At 45.6% G+C, this 19,630-nt stretch overlaps 1 protein-coding gene across 5 annotated transcripts in view; it reads right to left on the minus strand.

Annotated features, from left to right (window-relative positions):
* Positions 1 to 19,630, minus strand: part of SLC10A7 (solute carrier family 10 member 7) — a 229,376-nt gene that overhangs the window by 118,449 nt on the left and 91,297 nt on the right. The window contains exon 6 of one of the 5 annotated variants that reach the window (XM_084757536.1): positions 15,832 to 16,543. The exons of the other annotated variants lie outside the window; for them this stretch is intronic. Within the exon in view, the coding sequence (XP_084613662.1) occupies positions 16,388 to 16,543 (156 nt within the window). The 3' untranslated portion in view covers positions 15,832 to 16,387. Of the gene's footprint in view, positions 1 to 15,831; positions 16,544 to 19,630 lie in introns of those variants that run through there. 5 annotated transcript variants of the gene reach the window in all.

A 19,630-nucleotide genomic window follows, 5' to 3' on the forward strand; every position in this document is an offset into this window, starting at 1 on the left:
AGACCGCCCCTTGCACATGACAGACAGGCAGACGGAGAGGACAGAGAGGAGCAGCAGGGTCAGACAGGGCTTGAGAGCAAGTGGATCGGGAAGAGGATCAGTGAACAGGCAGGACCAGCGTGCAGACCAAAGACACCTAGGGACCCGTCCCATGGAACGGATACCAGAACGTTCATTCTTTTTTCCCTTTAACCTTTTTTCCCCTCTTGTGGAAGCTAGCTGGGTTGTATAATAAAGTTTAATTGTTAAGAAACAGAGCCAACACAATCACATTACAGTGAGCAAGCCTGGTGTCCTTAAAGCAGGGGCAGAAGACACACTCTCCAGGGAGGGAACTAAACTGAAGGAAAAACCAGACAAAACAATAACAAGGAAAGTTCTTGACACAGCATCGGATTTTCTGCAATGTGACCTGACCAGAACACAAACTTCTTAAGATTACCCTGAAATTCCTGAAAATATGTGGACACGTACATGTACACGTAGACAGTCAATGCTGGTGGGGGAAGTGAGGAGAAGATTCTACTGCATAATGAAAAATGCCTAAGTCTCTTGTCATGAGTCTATTTCCTACAAGTTGACGCTTACTGTGACAATGAAATAGAAATCAGGACAGAACAAAGTGCACTTAGAGAGTGGGCACCTGTTACAGACACCTGTGTAGGTGAACACACAAACACACACACACGGAGGTGCCAAATACAAGAAATCCATTACAGTTAAAATATTTTGTTGAGTTTTTTTTTCTTGTGGTTTAAGATACTAAAGAAGTATCAAAGAGACTCTTTACCACAAAAGAAGTCAGAAAAAAAAAAAAACCCAAGATCGTGACAGCCAGAAACACCAAAGAGGATGCTAGAGTAGATCTGCCTTCTACCAACAGCGGGGCGGCTGTTGTAAGAAAAAGAGACAAGCACTGGACTGGTGATCAGGATGCCCGCTAATTTGTTGTAATGGGAAACAGGCTATGGACCAAAGCATGCTGCCATCATTAGAGTTCAGAGAAGAAACTGTGGTGATATCAAAGATATAGAAGATGAGATGAGGTTTAAAGATGGAGACAATAGACAAGTATCTTGAAGAAGGAGAAAGAGAGGGAAAAAAAGAGAGAGAGAGAGGGAGACATAAAAAAGCCATGTAGCCAAAGGAAAAACACCTGGGAAGCCTCCCAACCCCAGAAAGCTATTCTAGCTGAACCCTGGAAAATGCCTCATTTGCTCTACAGATATTTAGGGTACAATAGGCTGTACACTCAGTGTACGTAGCAAGGATATGGGAGAGGAAGTGCCACACAAGGGCCCTACCCTCTCAGACACTGACAGAGTATGGTGGGATGCACAAGACACCTTTTTGATTTTGGTTTTCAAGACAGTGAGTGTTTCTCTGTGTAGCCCTGGCTATCCTGGACTCGCTTTGTAGACCAGGCTGGACTCGAACTCACAGAGGTCTGCTGGCCTCTGCCTCACTGAGTGCTGACATTATAGGTGTGTGTGTGACCACGCCCAGCTACAAGACACCTTTTGATTGTGACAAGACATGAAGGCAGGCAGAGGTGGCAGAATGTACTAGCTGCCGAGAAGCTAACACAGGAACTGACATCTGACTGACAAAGAGAAGACAAACTCATGAAGATCTAAAGAAACTGAGCCAGACCGAGGCAACATCGCAGTGGAGAAGCTTTGAGGAAACAACAGGCCTGTGTGGCTGTGTGTTGGGGTGGGAGACGTGGTGTGACGCAGCCAGAGGGAGGCAGGGAGACAACAGGGCGCTCGCTGCTGGTTGCTATCAAGAATCTAGATACTAGCCTGAGGGCAACAACAACAAAGACAATGTAAGTTTAAAAACTGGAAGAGAGTTGAGAGTCTCACCGTACCCTATAAGGGTTAAATTCTGCAGAGATTGGCCTGTGTGCTGAGTCAGGATTTTAGGAGATCAGTATAGAAGCAGGGCGGCTGTTTCAGAGAATGGAACTGACGCCAACAAGCTAGAGTTAAAGGCATCTTTGATTTGGACACTGACTGTGAACGGAGATGAAGAGATGATCAACTCAATGAAGGTGCCCAACAGATGACCTGGTGGAGTACATGTGGGGGCACGGGGGAGGGGGTTGGGGGGAGGGGGAGGAAAAGAAGCAACCAAGCAGCACTCTCAAATCCAGATATGGTAGAGCCATCAGTTGAAAAAAGACACACAAAGGAGAAACCGAGAGAGGGGAAATCAACATCTCTACTTTGCATATGGCAAGCTTGAAATGTTAATTTAATATGGCAGTGATAACTAAAGGGGCATTCTGATATTCAAGTCTGCCATGTAGGGGAAGAGCCAGAGCTAAAGATGCCAACGCGTAGCAGAAGCATGTGATAGTTCACAAAAGGCCGAGAGCAATACCAGCTACAGGAAAGGAGCCAAGATCACAAGCAAGCACAGGGATGTTCTGGCATGCAGAGGTGTCGCACAGAGCAGAGAGCTCACGAAGAAAGCTGAGGAGCCGCGGGAGACACAGATGGGGTCCCCAAGGGCTCATGGAAATGAGGAGGGAAACAAGCTGCAAGGGGTGAGGGATCGATAAGGCTTAGGACCACCAAGGGTTTCAGACAGAAGTGACCGAAAACCACCAGGGGCCCCAAGAAAGTGGAGGTCACGGGGATCCTGCCTGGAGCAAGGACAAGTGTTGTAGAGGAGAGTGCCAGGGGACATGTTAATAACAGCAACCGGTGGTGGCATCAAAAGTGAGGAGCAGGACGGCTGCTTCAGGTTGTGCAGTAAGTAGCTGGGGGTGGGGGTGGGGCTAGGGGTAGGGGTGGGGGCAGGACAGGTCAGACGGAAGCATGGTCGGTTCATGGCCCATCTGGTTTCCTGGCACCAGGAGAAACACATGCAAGGGATGGAAAACAAGAATCGCAGGTGTTGACAGATTTAAAAACAACAACAACAACAAAAAAGCAAAAAATAGGCATGGTGTGGTGGCACACATCTTTAATCTCAGCACTTGGGAGGCAGAAGCAGGCGGAACCTTCTGAACCAGGCCTTCACCGCCTGCATTACTGGTGACACCCTGGTCCTCTGAAATCTCACTAGAATGGCCCGTTATTCTCAGCTCACAACACTATAAGTCTACTTTAGCTTGTAGCTCCAATTTTTCCACAATCTGTAAGATAGCTGCAAAAACCTATAACCTTAATGTTTAGGTTCATCACAGCAATAACTCTATTTCTTGGTACCAATTTTCTATGTAATTAACTTATGCCTGTGGTGAAAATGCCCAGCATAGACAACTTGAGTGCAGAAGTCCACACTGGCTACAGCATCACATTCACCCTGCAGGGAAAGCATGGCTACCAGTACAACTCCACTCTTAGCATCAGGGTTGGCTCGACCCTCATATGAAGGGAACAGTGAGACAGACCCAGCCTGGGGATGCACACTGACCTCCAAAGGCCTACCCCAGCGGCCAGATCAATGCCTAAAAGTCTTCAAGTAATGCCAACATCTGCTCTGAAGCCAAACTTTCAAAACAGAGGCCTGTGGGGGATATTTTACACTCAATTCATAACTAAAGACTGCGCACCCAATATTTCTACATCTATTCATTGTCTATGGGTCTTGTGAATCTGAGCTTTAGAATCCCAAAGATGGAAACGTAGTTACTGACTTCTATGGACATTTGTTATAGGTTTTCTACTTGCCCATGGTCATTTTCCTGCAAATAATCAACTTGAAACATCTGACATTTTTCTATGGGAATAGGTATTTATTTGTTCCTTCTTTTCCTCTTCCTCTTCCTCCTCCTCCTCCTCCCTCTTCTTCTTCCTCTTCCTCTTCTTCTTCCTCCTCCTCTTCTTCTTCTTCTTCCTCTTCTTCTTCTTCAAGATAGGGTTTCTCTGCGTAGCCTAGGCTGTCCTGGACTCACTCACTTTGTAGACAAGGCTGGCCTTGAACTCACAGGGATCCACCTGCCTCTGCCTCCCAGAGTGCTGGGATGACAAGTGTGCGCCATCACACCCAGGTGTCTTTATTTCTTCTTAATCTTAAGACTTGTTTGTGTATTAAAGATAAAAAATCACCTTCATTCATGTTTCTTCTTTACTGAATTAATTTGAGGCCCGTAATTGCTTGGTAGAGGATGCACTGACAGAGCCATCACTTTAACGATAAATGGGAGGCCATGGGGCACTCTGCAGAAGGTTAGGTTATTGACAGTTTTCTCTCCGTGTTTCACAGAAAGCAGCCTGGGATCGTCTTTTGGGTCATATCTATCTTATCTAACCTGTGAAAACTCCTGCTACTAGACAGCACCTTACAGAAATGCTGGAAAGTAAGGAAGTGTGGTCAGCACAGCATCACTCATTAACAATCGTCTGCCTGAAGCTGCATCTTGCCTCTGCAGTAAGCCTCCCTGCCTGATGTTAGTTTTCTGTTTCTATGTAGAGACTTTATTTCTAACCTTTTCAGATTTTCAGAATACCACTTCCTCTTTCTAGATCCATTGTCTGGGTCTGCATTCATCTTATGTTATTCATGATCTGAGAGACTTCCCTCTCTCTCCGTCTTTCTTTGAGACAGGGTTTTACAACGCTGCCCAGGATAGCTTCAAACTCCTGCCTCTGCCTCCTAGTGCTGTGGTAACAGGCACACCACCACACCTGGTGATGCCAAGGAGTCCTGACCGTTCTCTGTGTCCTCGTCTGTCCATTCCCCCTCCCTTGCTCCCGTTCCTCTGATCATTCTAAAATGAACTGGTAACCGAAGAATGACCTTTACTGAGGGCACCTGTTCTTTGCGTGATGCCATAACTAAGAGCCAGAGCAATGGTGAAAAAGGCTTCAGTGAGATTGGAGAGTTAGATTACAGACAGAAAACAAATGAGGAAAATGCTGTCAGTTTCATCCATGGTGTGTGTGTTGGGGGGGGGGGGTTATTCAAACACACATTTCTCAAGGACAGAAGTAACTTGAAGACAATGAAGAATTAAGGATTATTTGAGGGGGAAGAAAACAGAGAAGAAGAATTCTTTTTAATCTGTCTGTATCTTCTTATCTACCTATCATATGCAATTTTGTTCTGCTTCTAATTAGACAAATGCTCCAAATCTTATATATTCAAGTTATGAGCAATTAGTTCATCATCTTCACTAATTTGTTCTTAACTCTATGCAACCCAGAGGGAGAAGAAAGAGCTGCGTGGCTCCTTGTCAGTGTCACTTCTGAAACAATGCAGAATTTTGTTCATGTATTTTACATTCTTCAAGAAGATACCTAAACTTGTGAATCTGGAGACAAATAAATTTGGGGAAGAAAAGTGTGTCTTTTCCCCCAAAGCTACCGTGCCATGCATGTACATATTTCAAGGCACCTCTTAGAGTAAAGGAGGTTCTTGAGGAAACAAACAGCCACGTCACGGAAACACTGGCGACTGCTGTGCCGCAAACAGTTCAGCAGAACTAGAAGACCACTTTGAGTCAAGTAGTCAGCATTCAATAATCCCTCAACCTTTAATCTTTGAACACTAGGTAGAGGAAGCTAAGAAATCAGTAATTAAGTCACGCACATAGATTTACAGAATAAATTCTGAATAAGAGTTTCAGTACTTACTGGGATTTGAAGCATCTAAGCTAGAGGTTTTCTTTTGCTTTAAGAATTTGCCTTACAGACTCCTGTCAATACCTACTATGTGAGCGAATCTCCCACTTCTACCTTAGGCCCTGCATCTGCTTACTGTGGTCCACGGAAGGCTGAAGTGCCGTGTTCTGATCCACAAGCTCTTCACTGGCAGCTTTCAGGGGAAAGCAGGCAGGCCCCTTGAAGCTGTGGGCCCCTCTTTGCCATGGACAGCACCCAGTGGGTGTCCTGTTGATTACTCTAGTGAGCTGCCAGAGAACTTGATTTACAAACTGCAGACATTGCGCGGGGCCATTTCCTAGGACTGCCCTTCATGCCTTTGCTGTGCTATTCGGGTCTCTCATACCTACCCCGCATAATCGTTGATGATAGTCCCTTTCCACCTACTATTTTCCCTGCAAATCTGATCAGGAAAACCCAGGGCATGCAAGCACGAAACTATCACTAAAACTGAATATGGCATAGACATTTTAGCTCCAATCCTCTTTCCAGTACAGTTTCACTACTTGGGGGGAGGGTATATATATATTGGTGGAGGTGTAATTGATACTCAAAGAATGTCACATATTTAATGTGTAAAAGTTGATGGGTTTGGACACATGCAATCACCTGTGACACCCACCACCATCATCAAGGCAGCAGACACCCAACTTCCCCCTTCCTTTCCTTTGGCAACAATGACCCTTGGATTCAACTCTTACCTAACACTAGGAAGGCCTCTGAGAGCCTTCTAGAGTGCTGTTTGTGCAGAATGAAAGGGAGAAGAAAACCCACCAATCCCTGAACAGGAAAACTTACCAATCCCTGAACAGGAAAACTTACCAATCCCTGAGCTTGTCACAGAAACCACTCTAAAGCCCACCAATGCCCATGCTCAGGAACTGAATTCCCACAGATCCTCACCCTAGAAATCTCTACCCTGGGCCGGGCGTGGTGGCGCACACCTTTAATCCCAGCACTCGGGAGGCAGAGGCAGGTGGATCGCTGTGAGTTCGAGGCCAGCCTGGTCTACAAAGTGAGTCCAGGACAGCCAAGGCTAACACAGAGAGACCCTGTCTCGAAAAACAAAACAAAACAAAACAAAAATCTCTACCCTGGAAAGCCACTCCCCACCCCACCCAACCCCCCCCCCCCAGGAATCCTATCTAAGCCCCACCCCCTGCTCACTTCCTTGCTGCTTCACACCTGAGCAGAGGCAGCCACACCCTCCAGTTTTCCCTCTCAATACATCTCTTGTGTGAGGTTTGTTGTGTGCTGTGACTTTGGGGTGGTCCTTGGCTCCCGATGCCAGGATGCCTCTCAGAGCAGAGCCAGAACATTCAGAGGAAAACCTCCCCCTGCGGGAGCCAGAACAGGCTCTAACACTTCTGTAGGGGAAGCCCTTCCTTTCAGAGCGGCAAGGCTTACAGTCTGACTGGTGAAGCCTTGTCTCCATACTTGGTGGTAAATAGTGATGCGCTGCTTAAAGACACAGCAGCCACATTTGCTACCATGAAGTCACCACGCATGAGAATAAGAGAGCAACAGTTGACTACAGCAGAGCAAAGAGATGAAAAAGACAGGACTTTGTTACTCAATATGAAAACCAAGACCATCATCTTTCTATTTGCCATCTTCTTATGGGAGAGAAAAAATATGAGTATTTCCCCCAAAGCAGATGAATGGACACTCTTGTTATTTGTTTGTTTGTTTTTAGGTTTTTTGAGGCAGGGTTTCCCTGTATACCCCTGGCTGTCCTGGACTCCCATTGTAGGCCAGGCTGGCCTCAAACTCACAGCGATCTGCCTGCCTCTGCCTCCTGAGTGCTGGGATTAAAAGCATGGGCCCCCACACCCATCTTTGTATGGGAGATCTTAAGTCTTTGGTTTTGTTTTGTTTGTTTGTCTTTTGTTTTTTTCCTTCCCCCACAGAAGCATCATATAGAGGACACAGTGCTTTGATCCACTAATACCACCACCACTTTGAGCCTTATTGGAGTGACACCCAGGTTGGTGGCATTAATTTCTATTGTACTCTTTATTTTAGAACATAAGGCACCATGTTCAGTATGTTATTGCAGCAACGAAGGCATGTGTGTGGAAATTCCAGGCCCATTCATAAATCCTTAAAGGATCTAATTATTATTAGCAAAAGACAAAAGCTCTGAGCTAAAAGATTGGGAATAAAGGCATTTTCATATAGACTCTTTCCTACTTTTGCAATTCAAATTTTAAGCTAATACATAAAACATGTATTTTAAATGGTAATTCAACCACTTCTGGTGTATAGGACACACAGAGAAAGGGAATCTTAATGATCGTGTACAGGCATGATTCTGGAATGTTGGGCACTCTCGGGTACTGTAGCCATGGAGTCCTCCGTGGTGGACACACCTGTAATTCCAGCAAAACGTCTCAAAAGGCCAACAAATAAGAAAGCAAATTAACCAATAAACCAATGGTTCTCAACCTATGGGCCATGACCCCTTTGGGGTAGCATATTAGACATTGATATTATAATGGTAGTGACATTACAGTTTATTGCTACCGTTAACTAGCAACAAAAATAACTTTATGTGTGTGGGGGGGGGGGGGACACCATAACATGAGGAACTGAATTAAAGGGTTGTAGCATTAGGAAGGCTAAGAACCACTGGAGTAAACTAGTATTTCTCAATGAAAGAAAAGCATGCTCCAAAAATAAACTTTTGACAATTCCTCTACTTTTATACAGAAAAATCTTTTAGAGACAGGAAAGCATTTACGTTCAAACACAAAGAACGCTGTTTAAAATGGCACCTGAAGTATTGATGAGACGCTCAGTGGGGGAAGGCGCCAAGTTCAGTCCCCAGAACCAACCAGGCGGAGAGGACCAGTTCCTGCCAGTTGTCTTCTGACCTCCACATATTCACTCTAGCACTCGTGCACACACACACACACACACACACACACACACACACACAGAGAGAGAGAGAGAGAGAGAGAGAGAGAGAGAGAGACAGAGACAGAGACAGAGACAGAGACAGAGACAGAGACAGAGACAGACAGACAGACAGACAGACAGACAGAGAGACACAGAGACAGAGACACAGAGAGAGAAAGACAGAGGGGGAGAGAAACGTGAGGGTAAATGGTACACTAAAACCATGTGTTATGGCGCATACAGCTGTCACCTCAGGACTTGGAAGGCAGAGGTTGTAAGATGAGTTAGAGGCTAGCCCAGGCCACACAGGGAAGGTTTGACTCAAAACCCTGAACTGAAGCCAGCCAGCTAGCTTGGCAGTCAAAGGGGTTGCCAACCGCCCGAGGACCTGAGCTGGATTTCCACAAGCACCTGGTGAGGTGAGAACCAATTCCTGCAAGCTATCCTGTGACCTCCACATATTTGCCACGCCCCTTCCCAAGAAATATGTAATGTAAAAACAAAGCAACCTTAAAATCTGAAACAATGAAAACAAAAAGCATATTAAAAACACGGGTCATTCGTTCAACCGAAAAACCTACCTTATATATGACCCAGTTCCAGAAAGGTCAAAACTGAAGGGCAGAAAGAGGACCAGTGAGAGGGGCTGGTGGGAGAGGAGACTCTGAGCATGAAGAAGCTGTGAAGGTGCTGGAATGTTCCACGTGTTGACCACTGTGTTTGTTACATAACTACAAGCAATTATTAGAATTTGTAAAACTGAGTTAAAAGGTAAACTTTCTTTAACTAATTCCTTTAAAGTGGCACAAATACCACACGTGTGAACTAACTGCTAAACAGTTATGCTATGCTATATTAACTGACACTCTAATAACAGCCAAGAAGCTGAGAGACAGAGCAACTGTCCCAGGAGGGTTTGCAGGAGCTCTTTACGAGTGTCTGAGACCTCACAGTGGGACCAGCTTTATCCTAGAGCTAGACACCAAATCATTTATCTATTAGTAGGGGCTCAGAGGAAGAGATAGCCATTGCTGTGTTAATCTAACATGCTACCCTGAGCCTTCCAGTGGGAGCAGGGTACACATGGCGCATCTGAGAATGACAAGTCACTCACCTTTAAATTTCTCTGGTAGTTATGGAGTATCTCACATAGAGATTTCATCTGCTTCTCACAGTAACCCAGCAAGGCTGGCTGGGTGACATACTGTAACGCGGCTCACATCACAGATGAGCCAACAAGGCCCAGCATTTAATATGACCTGTGTATAGTCCTGAAGTTAGTGTAGTGTCAAGAAATGACCATGAGGGGGTGGAGAGATGGTTCAGCAGTTAAGAGTGCCTCCTGCTCTTCCAAGAGTCCTGAGTTCAATTCCCAGCAACCACATAGTGGTTCACAACCATCTGTAATGTGATCTGATGCCCTCTTCTGGCCTACAGGTGTACATGCAGGCAGAGCACCGTATACATAATAATAAATAAATAACTCTTTTTTTTAAATGACCATGATATTCTGATCCTAAACCTAATGTTTTCCTCCCGCATCAGAGTGCCAATTAAAGGCAGCATACCTAAAAACCTTTTCCCAAATTTCCAACTACCAGGCCAAATGAAACCTGTGCCAATCCGCAAATGGAATTCTAAAGCTTCCGGAATCATCCCATAAGATTAAAACGCAGGTAGAGCAGAAGCAGGGGTTTCTGGAATGAAAGGGAAGCAGACATAGAGTTCCTACATGCCTGCCCAATTTCATATTTAACCTCCCAACACTCTCTAGGGACGGGCAACACGGCTCCGCTCACCTATGGACAGGATCTGCACCAGGAGACGCTGAGAAGGTTGTCCACAGCTGTGCTGTTTATCAAGGGTGGGAATCAGAGTCTCACCCAAGACGTCAGCCCCTTAAACTCTTAATCCTTGGGCCCCTAAGTCTGCACATTTGTAGAGAACGAGTCAAAACTTGAGTAGTTCAAATATACCTTTGAATCTCAACATCAAAAAAATATTTCTGGGGGCTGGGGAGATGACTCGGAGGTTAAGAGCACTGATTGCTCTTCCATAGTTCTTGAGTTCAATTCCCAGCAAACACATGGTGGCTCACAACCACCTATAATGTCATCTGATGCCCTGTTCTGGCAAGCAGGTATACATGAAGGCAGATAGAGCACTGTATAATAATAATTAAATATTTTTTAAAAATATTTTTGGCCGGGCATGGTGGCGCTTGCCTTTAATCCCAGCACTCAGGAGGCAGAGGCAGTGGATTGCTGTGAGTTCGAGGCCAGCCTGGTCCACAAAGTGAGTTCAGGACAGTCAAGGCTACACAGAGAAACTCTATATGAAAAAAACCAAAACAAATAAGCAAAAAAATACTTTCAAAGGTGTTATGGCATCTGTAGCTTTTCTTCATCTCTAAACTAAACACAAGGGCTAAGTACTTGTGTTTTCTCCCTGGAATGTGTCCAGCCTCTCTGGAACCTCAGAAAGGCTGAGCTCTCCAGCAGCAGCAGGCGCTGTGCTGCAGCCATCTTCTGTGTGTTTGCATGGTGCCTGGCACACAACCAAAGCCCAGGCACCAAAGGGACAAGATGCAAAATGAATCATACGGGTTCCCTCAGAAAGCCTGCTCTGTCTTAAAATTGTGTGCTAACTGTTTTCATAGCAGAACTCGGGGATGGATAAAGGAGAAGAAAGGTTTATTTAAAGACACTTTCTAAACTTCGCACAGGTGCGTCAGGGTGAAGCTGGCACAAACAATGACCTCAGTGTTGTTTCCTGGTTTTATCTTTAGTGACTATTATTTAAAAAACAAAGTGAGGAGGAAGAAGAAGAATGTGATTGGCTTATATTGTTATCAGTTTCTACACTGTGTGTGGGGAGAGGGAGGGCACATCATTGTCTTGCTGGAATATAACTTGTAAAATGAAGCTCATTTTGCTTGTCAAGTGAAGATAAAGGGGGGAAGGAAAGCAACAGTTTAAGTGTAAATGGCGCCTTTTCCCTGACTCCTCAACTAGTTCACACAATAAAATGAGTAATTCAGCCGCCTGGAACTTTGTGTGTGCAGAGCACGGCTGCAGACCAGGAGCATTTTCACTTGGAATTTGTGTCGCCTTTAGTCAGGGCACTTCGTCTACATTTCTAACACCTGCCTTATGAGCTGGAGGACGATGTTCTTCTGTAGGCATCTCTTATGTCCATTCCATCCAGCTAACAAAAAGATTACATTATATGGGCCGGGGACATGGCTCAGCGGTTAAGAGCACTGACTGCTCTTCCAGAGGTCATGAGTTCAATACCCAGCAACCACATGGTGGCTCACAACCATCCACAATGAGATCTGGTGCCCTCTTCTGGCATGCAGTACATGCAGGCAGAATACTGTATGTATAATAAATAAATAAATACTTAAAAATTTTAAAAAACAGCTTTAAAAAAAGATTACATTATAGAATACAGTTACCTTGTCTAGAAGAGACAGGGTGATCTTCTACAAAGTATTTTGCTTTATCTTATCAAGGTACTTTTAAAGCATATGATTTATAAATGGTCACACTTTATAGTCTATATACATAAATATATAAAGTATCAATTTTTTATAACAAAAATGTCCACTTCTTTTGCACTGAGAACTTGTTTCAGTGCCAACAAAACAAAAGGAAGTAAATGCAATGTGGAACCCAGCTCTTTACAGAGAGCCAACTGAGCTTAGCCCATAGTGACAGACTCCCTTTCTCAGCAGGGGTTTCTCTTTGCCTGTCCTGGGGAAATCCCAGATCCCCTAAGGAGTCACATAGACCTCAGGGAAGATTGCAGGCCTGACCCTTTCCAGACAGAACCTGCTCGGCAAGCACCTGGAGATTTCTGGAAATACCCCACCCTACGCTAAGGAGATCCTAGCCTTCAGCAAATGACCTTTAATCACACCTGGGAGTTCTTCCCCCACCCATAGGATAATTAAGTACTGTGTTCTCCTTCTCGAAATAGGACCCAGTGCTACTGCATGTAAATAAGGCGCTGGACCAGTGCATGTAATTCAAGTGCCTTGACACCTCTAGCCCCAGCGAATCAGACACTTTCCCCCTCAAACCTCTCCTTACTGCTTGAGGTTTATAAATCCCTGATTCACAAATACAGGTTGGCTTGCTCTCTCTCGTGCTTGAGCCATCCCTCCACCATGACCAACTGAGCCTCCATTTATTCTGCGGAAGGGAGGGCTCCCCTCCCTGGAGAATTGACACTGGACGCCCAGGGCTTGACTGTCGGTGGTCAGGCGGTGATGACGGAGCTGCCCTTGGCAGCCGCTGACGCCCACTCCATTCCTTCCACTAGCTCAGTGCTGACCACCAGTAAAGCACTCCCCCCCCCCCCCTCCCAGACAGGGTTTCTCTTATAGTCCTGTCTGTCCTGGACTAGCTTTGTAGACCTGGCTAGCTTGAACTCCAGAGATGCACCTGCCTCTGTCTCCCAAGTGCTGGGATTAAAGGCCTGCGCCACCACACCCAGCCCTCCAGCTGCATTCTTGGCAGCATCACAGGCTTGTGAGGTTTCCACTGCCATCTGATAGCTCTTCTACAAGAGCTAACTATACCACCCGATGGAAAACTCATTTCCATCGCCCGGTCCGTGTGACACAGGGAATCTTGCCTAGTGCGCAGGCCTCCCTAAGCGCTCTAAACTGCCCCTGAGAGAGGAACTGGACTTTTGACCTGGAATCCGTCATTCCTGCCTGGAAGCAACAGCACCTGGACCAAGCAGCCAGACACTAAAGCCAGGCCACCCGCCAGATGGCGAACAACTGAAAAAATGAATATGATTTGTAAAATGCACAATTATCCTTTATAAGTTGTTGTTGTTGTTACTACTACTTTATTAACATGGTAGCTTTTTTCAGCTTAGCCTATGTAATATGACTGGAGCTAAACTTTGAAGAAAATCAACACACTTAACCGAATCTGGACCAGTCAGTCTACTGTCAACAGTCCACGTGACTCACCCTGTGCCGCAGCTTCATGGGGAGTAGCTAAGGCTGACGCTTTCCCACACAGAAGCTGCCTGAAGGGAGGAGAGAAGACGCAGAAGAACACTGAGCTCTTTCTAGCCTGCCATCATTGAGTGTCTTTCCTTCAGAGAATCTCACTATTAATGCAGTGATTTTATCCATTGTCTGACTACCCTGTATCTGGCTGCTCACCACTCTATCCCCCATGTTTACCTGAATTCCATGGCACACAAGGAACACTCAGAGCCCAGGCAGTGGTGGCACACACCTTTAATCCCAGCACTCAGGAGGCAGAGGGAGATAGATTTCTATGAGTTTGAGGCCAGCTTGGTCTACAAAGTGAGTCCAGGACAGCCAGGGCTACACAGAGAAACCCTATCTCGGAAAAGAAGAAGAAGAGGAGGAGGAGGAAGAGGAACAGGAAGAGAAAGAAAGAAAGAATAAATGCTCTGTATTTATCTCTTACACAAGCAAATGTTCAACTCCCAACCATGTTTAACTAGAAGGGAAACTGAAGGACTATTTATACTAGTCTATCTTGTGTGTGTGTGTGTGTTGGCCGTGGTAGTGGGGATGGTGTTTTGGTTTCTCTAGACAGGGTTTCTCTGTGTGGCCCTGAGCTCAGAGACGCACCAGCTTCTGCCTCCTGAATGCTGAGCTGTAAGGTGTGCCCCACCAGGCTCAGCTTGCTTTGGGGTATATTTTTATTTTATATGTATACACAAGACTCTGCCCATCAAGGAGTGCCACAGAACAATATTTTCTATATAAGCTGATTCCCTCAGACAGCAACCAACCAACCAGTCCTTTAAAGTGTCAATTCCAGATATTTTAAACGAGTCATTTAAACACATGTGTCATTTATCTCCTCACTCACCTTTAAAAACGGGGCTCACATAATTTAATCAATTACAGACGCCTTATAATCAAAATCACATATGAACCTCCTCTAAGTCCTATGGTGTATTATTGTGGCCTGCAGGGGATTAATGAGTCTGTCAGGCTCGTGTCCCTAACCAGGGGACAGAGGACTACAGGGTCAGATTTCACATCTGTCTCCTTCCCTGCTTCCTAGTCTCCGCATTTCACTTTGCACTGTTGCCTCACTTTAGGCTCCGGCTCCCATTAGATTGTAATTTATGCTCAGGGTGAACTGGAGGTTGTTAAAGCAAGCTTACATATCAAATACTATCCTGCATTGGATGTTGGAAAATAGAAAGCAGCGGTGTCACTCTTGTCTGAGGAGACACCTGTAAAGTTCTCTGAAGCCCGTAAGATGCCATGGATATATAAATCATCATTAAGAAAACTTCATTAAGAATCAGCAGGATGTTTATGTAACACTTTGAGCTTGTTTCTCAGGTATACTAGAAGTACCTGCCACAAGCCACTTGCAGTATGAATACACATGATACCCTGCTTGAAATGGTATGGATTCGGGAGCCACAATTCATGATGCTCAAAATCAGCGAGACACGGAGCATTGTGTAAATACAGAGGAAAATTCAAGGTGTGCGAGCACCCCCCACCCCTGAACCATTGCTTTCACACCATCTCTAACAAGGGGCTCTTCAGGTCCGTGGAGATTAGGGAAGCGGGCCTCTCTGCTGGGCACATTACATTTCGGGCTGCTTGTGTCGCCATGTGTGGGCAGAGGGCAGCCCAGGCTGGTTTGTAGCAACTGAGGAAAAGACAATTAACTCAGAGCAGGAGAGATGTCAAAGCCCAGCTAGAAAGCACCACAGGCCGGGCGTGGTGGCGCATGCCTTTAATCCCAGCACTCGGGAGGCAGAGGCAGGTGGATCACTGTGAGTTCGAGGCCAGCCTGGACTACAAAGTGAATCCAGGACAGCCAAGGCTACACAGAGAGACCCTGTCTCGAAAAACCAAAAAAAAACAAAAAAACAAAAAAACAAAAAAAAAAAAAGAAAGCACCACAGTACAGGAGCCACGCGATGAAAGCAGAGGCCTGAACTCCCCAGGCCCTAGGGCGGCACACTGGTGTGGGCTTAAGGTGTGGGTAATGCACGGGGCTGTCCACGAGTACAGAGCAACTGGAGTCAGCTGCAAAGATTAACTGTAAGGCATTTCAGAAAACTAGCCGAGAGCAATCATCTAAAATACTTTTTTTTTTTTTTTTGGTTTTTCGAGACAGGGTCTCTCTGTGTAGCCTTGGCTGTCCTGGACTCGTTTTGTAGACCAGGCTGGCCTTGAACTCACAGCGATCCGCCTGCCTTGCCTCCCGAGTACTGGGATTAAAGGCGTGCGCCACCACGCCCGGCCATCCAAAATACTTTTATTCATACTAAAAAAAAGGTAAGTTGTTTAAAAGATTTCCTCAGCCCTGTGGAGAACCCAGACGTATTTGCTTTCTCAGCTGATGATGCTGAGGGACTATGCTGGGATGTTAAGGAGGCTCCATCAGGACCCAGAGAACTTAGGTCCTGGTGGTAGCGTGGACACTAAACAATTACTCAGATAACTAAATTCCAACAAGGAACTGGAAAGAGCAGGGTAGTATCCCAGAAGAGACCTGGTCTACACAGGAGAATGAAGGCACCTGTCTGGAAAATGATACATGCACTGGAGCCCATGAGGAGACAGAAGAGCTCAGGGGAAAAGTGGAAGCATGCCTCGAGGCCTCCATGGAAAAGCTGCACCCTTCCCAGACCAAGACACACTACTAGAATTCACTTCTACCATCTCCCTGCCCTGCCTCTCCCCGCCCCCCCCCCCCCCAGTATCTGCTCTGATCTAAATGTGGAAGGAGCCGAGGGGGGCGGGGTGGAGGGGGTGGAGGGGGGCGGGACAGGCTGCCAACAACAGACTGGCTATTGGAAAGGGCTGGATCCTGAGGGCTCAGACTTAGTCAATGCATGAGTTTCCTGGTGGGAAATAGAAGGTGAGGATGGAGGGCATGGGACGCTAGCGTGACCTTGGACGCTGCATCTGGTCCTGTCAGCCGTGCGGGGAACAGTCTCTGCTGCACACTTCCACAGCCTTGGCCTTCTGCCCCACCACATGCCTGAAATGGGCAGGGCAAGGTCAATATATTGAATTCTCTAAAGCCATGAGCAATAATAAATCTCTCCCTGACCTCGGTTTTTTTATATCAGCCATTTTGTCACAATGATAAGAAAAGTAACTGTCATGGAATTTGTCAACTTTCCATTCGTTGCTCCCTGAACCCAGATTTCCCAGTATTTCTGTGGCTCGCTCTCTCACCCGCTTCAAGTGTCTACTCAAAAGCTCTTAAGTGAAACTCACAACTATCACTTTTAAACAACTGCAAATCCTCTTTCTTCATTTTTCCCCATATTCATACACCACCCCACAACTTTCCAATCAAAGACTTGACCACTGGGTTGTAAAGATGAGGCGCCTACTCATGCCATAAGCAGCTAGTTTACACAAGCACTCCATAGTGATGGCTGAACCGTGATAACATCACCTGCCGTACATATCTTGTATTATGAAACTACAAATGCTACTGTTATGCTCTCTCACACAGCTCGACCCTTCACTAAGTCAATGAGCTGGTGAAACTATTACAGAGGTCATAGGCAAAAAGAAGGTGGCACGGGGCAAACGTGGGAAGGAGGACAAGGAATAGGCCAGGCAGAACTTTGCAAACTGTAAAATGGTATCGACATTTATCTCAAAAAAAAAAAAAATCCATTAAATGACTTTAGACAGAAATATGACACGATAAATCTTTCATCATTACACTAACTGCTATACAGACAATGGGCAAGAGCGATGAAGAGGAGCTGGGGTGTGGCTCAGTTGTCACATTCACACAGCACACACACAGCCCTGGTCAGAGTCCCCAGCACTACCCGGACATGGCAGCACACGCCCACAGTCTAAGCATTAGGGAGGTACAAAGGTGGGCGCATCAGAAGCTCAAAGATATCCTTGGTTATGTTCAAGGCTAGCCGAGCTATGAAAGACTCTTTCTTAAATAAATAGATGAATGAACGAATCAATCGATGTCTATTCTGATCCTTGGATTAATACAAGTTTTGGGGTCACTTTATGTGATATGGTGCGTCCTCTAGCACATAGTGATGTTAGAAAGAAGATATTTGCTCATCTTCTTACAACTGGATTTAAACTTGTCAACACTGTCTCTTAAAATGTAAACATTTCTTTCCTTAGTCTTTTCCCTCTGAAGAAATGGAAACTAAAAATGTGCTGACATAAGGCCTGTAATCAAATTCTCATGATGTAGGCACCAAAACCTAATTTAGTTAGTGCCTTTAGCTTATAAAACCATCCCCCTGAACAAGGTACAGAGAGGTTAAGAGTCGCCCAACTTTCTGATATTCTGTAGCTACAAATCTGGCTGAGAGCTTGGTAGTAGGAAGAAAGAGATAAAGCGAGAGCAACACTGGTGATTTAACCTCCAGTGTTCCCTTAAGGACACGCATTTGTCACCTTGACAGCAAGGTGAAAGGTTTGCTTCGAGTGTGCTTATCACAGGCCTCTCTTCCCTCCTCCCAGGGGACCTGTGATTTCTGAACAGACATTATCTGAATGGATGAGGAGGAGGAGAGGGAGGAGCACAGAGAGGGCTAGGGGGGAGAAGAGGTGAGGCCCACATAACTCAGAGCCTCCTACGGCAATGCTGCTCCAGGGACCGTGACACAGATTTACCATGTGCTATTCCTCCTCCTAAGCTTCCACTTGAGGCCGGAATAATCAACTCCATAAATTATCACAAACACTCCAACAGTGGCCGGTTAGCAGCACAGTTCCCATCGCCAGCAATTACTAGAATGTTAGAAAACAAGAGTCCAAGGAATGAACATGGCACACACACACATATTCACACACACACACACACACACACACACACACACACACACACACACAAATATTCACACAGACACACATAAATATTCACACACACACATAAATATTCACACAGACACACACACGCACGCACACACACACACACACTTTCTACAAATTTTTCATTTTTAGGGCTAATAATTCTGAGGTAAAAGACTGCTGCAGGCTTAAATCTAACACTTAAAATGAACCTAGCTTTTAGTCTCAGTAACAATACATAACTCAAATTAGCATTAATGTGAGGATGCTCACGAGTCACAAAAGATAACAGGGTCTCTGTCCTTAAGCATAAAGAGCTCACGCTGTTCCCACAACTGTGCAAAGGGCCTTTTTAAGCGACAATTGTTCATTTCTGAGCATTTGGTCCTAATTTAATTTGAGGGAACACAGGCATTCATTTATATACTCATGTGAGGAATGAAAGTTTGTCAATGTTAGAATTTTAACTTTTACTGTAAAAATTATCTTCTCTGAAACTGGACAGAATTACAATTATCCATTTCATTTCAAGATGTACTTGTTTCTAAGAACTGTCAGAAGGGTTAAAATCACTTTTAAGAAGAGAAAGTCAACTTTTAACATAATGAACTCAAACAAAACTGACGGGGGAAGTTGCAGCCTGGAGAAAGGCTCAGTGGGTCCAGTATTCGCCATGCACAAAGAGAACCCAAGCTCAGCTCCGCAGCACCCACACGACGGGAACACGGCAGCTTGTGTTTGTGATCCCAGCACTAGGGAGCCGGAGCTGGAGAGAGCACTGGAGTTCGCTGGCCAACTGCCCAGCTACAAGGTGCACTTCTAGGTCAAACTATACTGAAGGGATGAGACAGTAGAGTCTCAGAGAAAAGAATGTCAGAAGTTTGGAAGCAAACACAGGGGAGGAGAATTCACAGCCCGTCTAAGCATTTTTACACTATTGTAAGATCCAAGAACGCTTGCAAAATGGGTACCAGCCATGTCCACCCCACAGAGCACCTCACCGACCAGTATTAACCGGATAGTCATCTCTTGTCTTTGTTCGTGACATCACGGGTCCCATTTTTATGTTCCTTGCATTCCTGGAACTTCTAACATCAAATGTTTCAGGTGCTTTCAGGGAAACTCCTCACGTATAGATGTGTAAGGAGAAATGACAGTGATGCTTGGAATGCTTTACCTCTTGGGGATGTGGTGAAATAAGAGCCCAGGAGTTTGCTTCAAAATAATCCCCAAGAGAGGCAACGTGGATGGAAACAGGAGAAAGAGGAGTGAGCCA

This window comes from Acomys minous (genome assembly GCF_964271855.1).
Source record: "Acomys minous genome assembly, chromosome: 14".
Lineage (NCBI taxonomy): Eukaryota > Metazoa > Chordata > Mammalia > Rodentia > Muridae > Acomys > Acomys minous.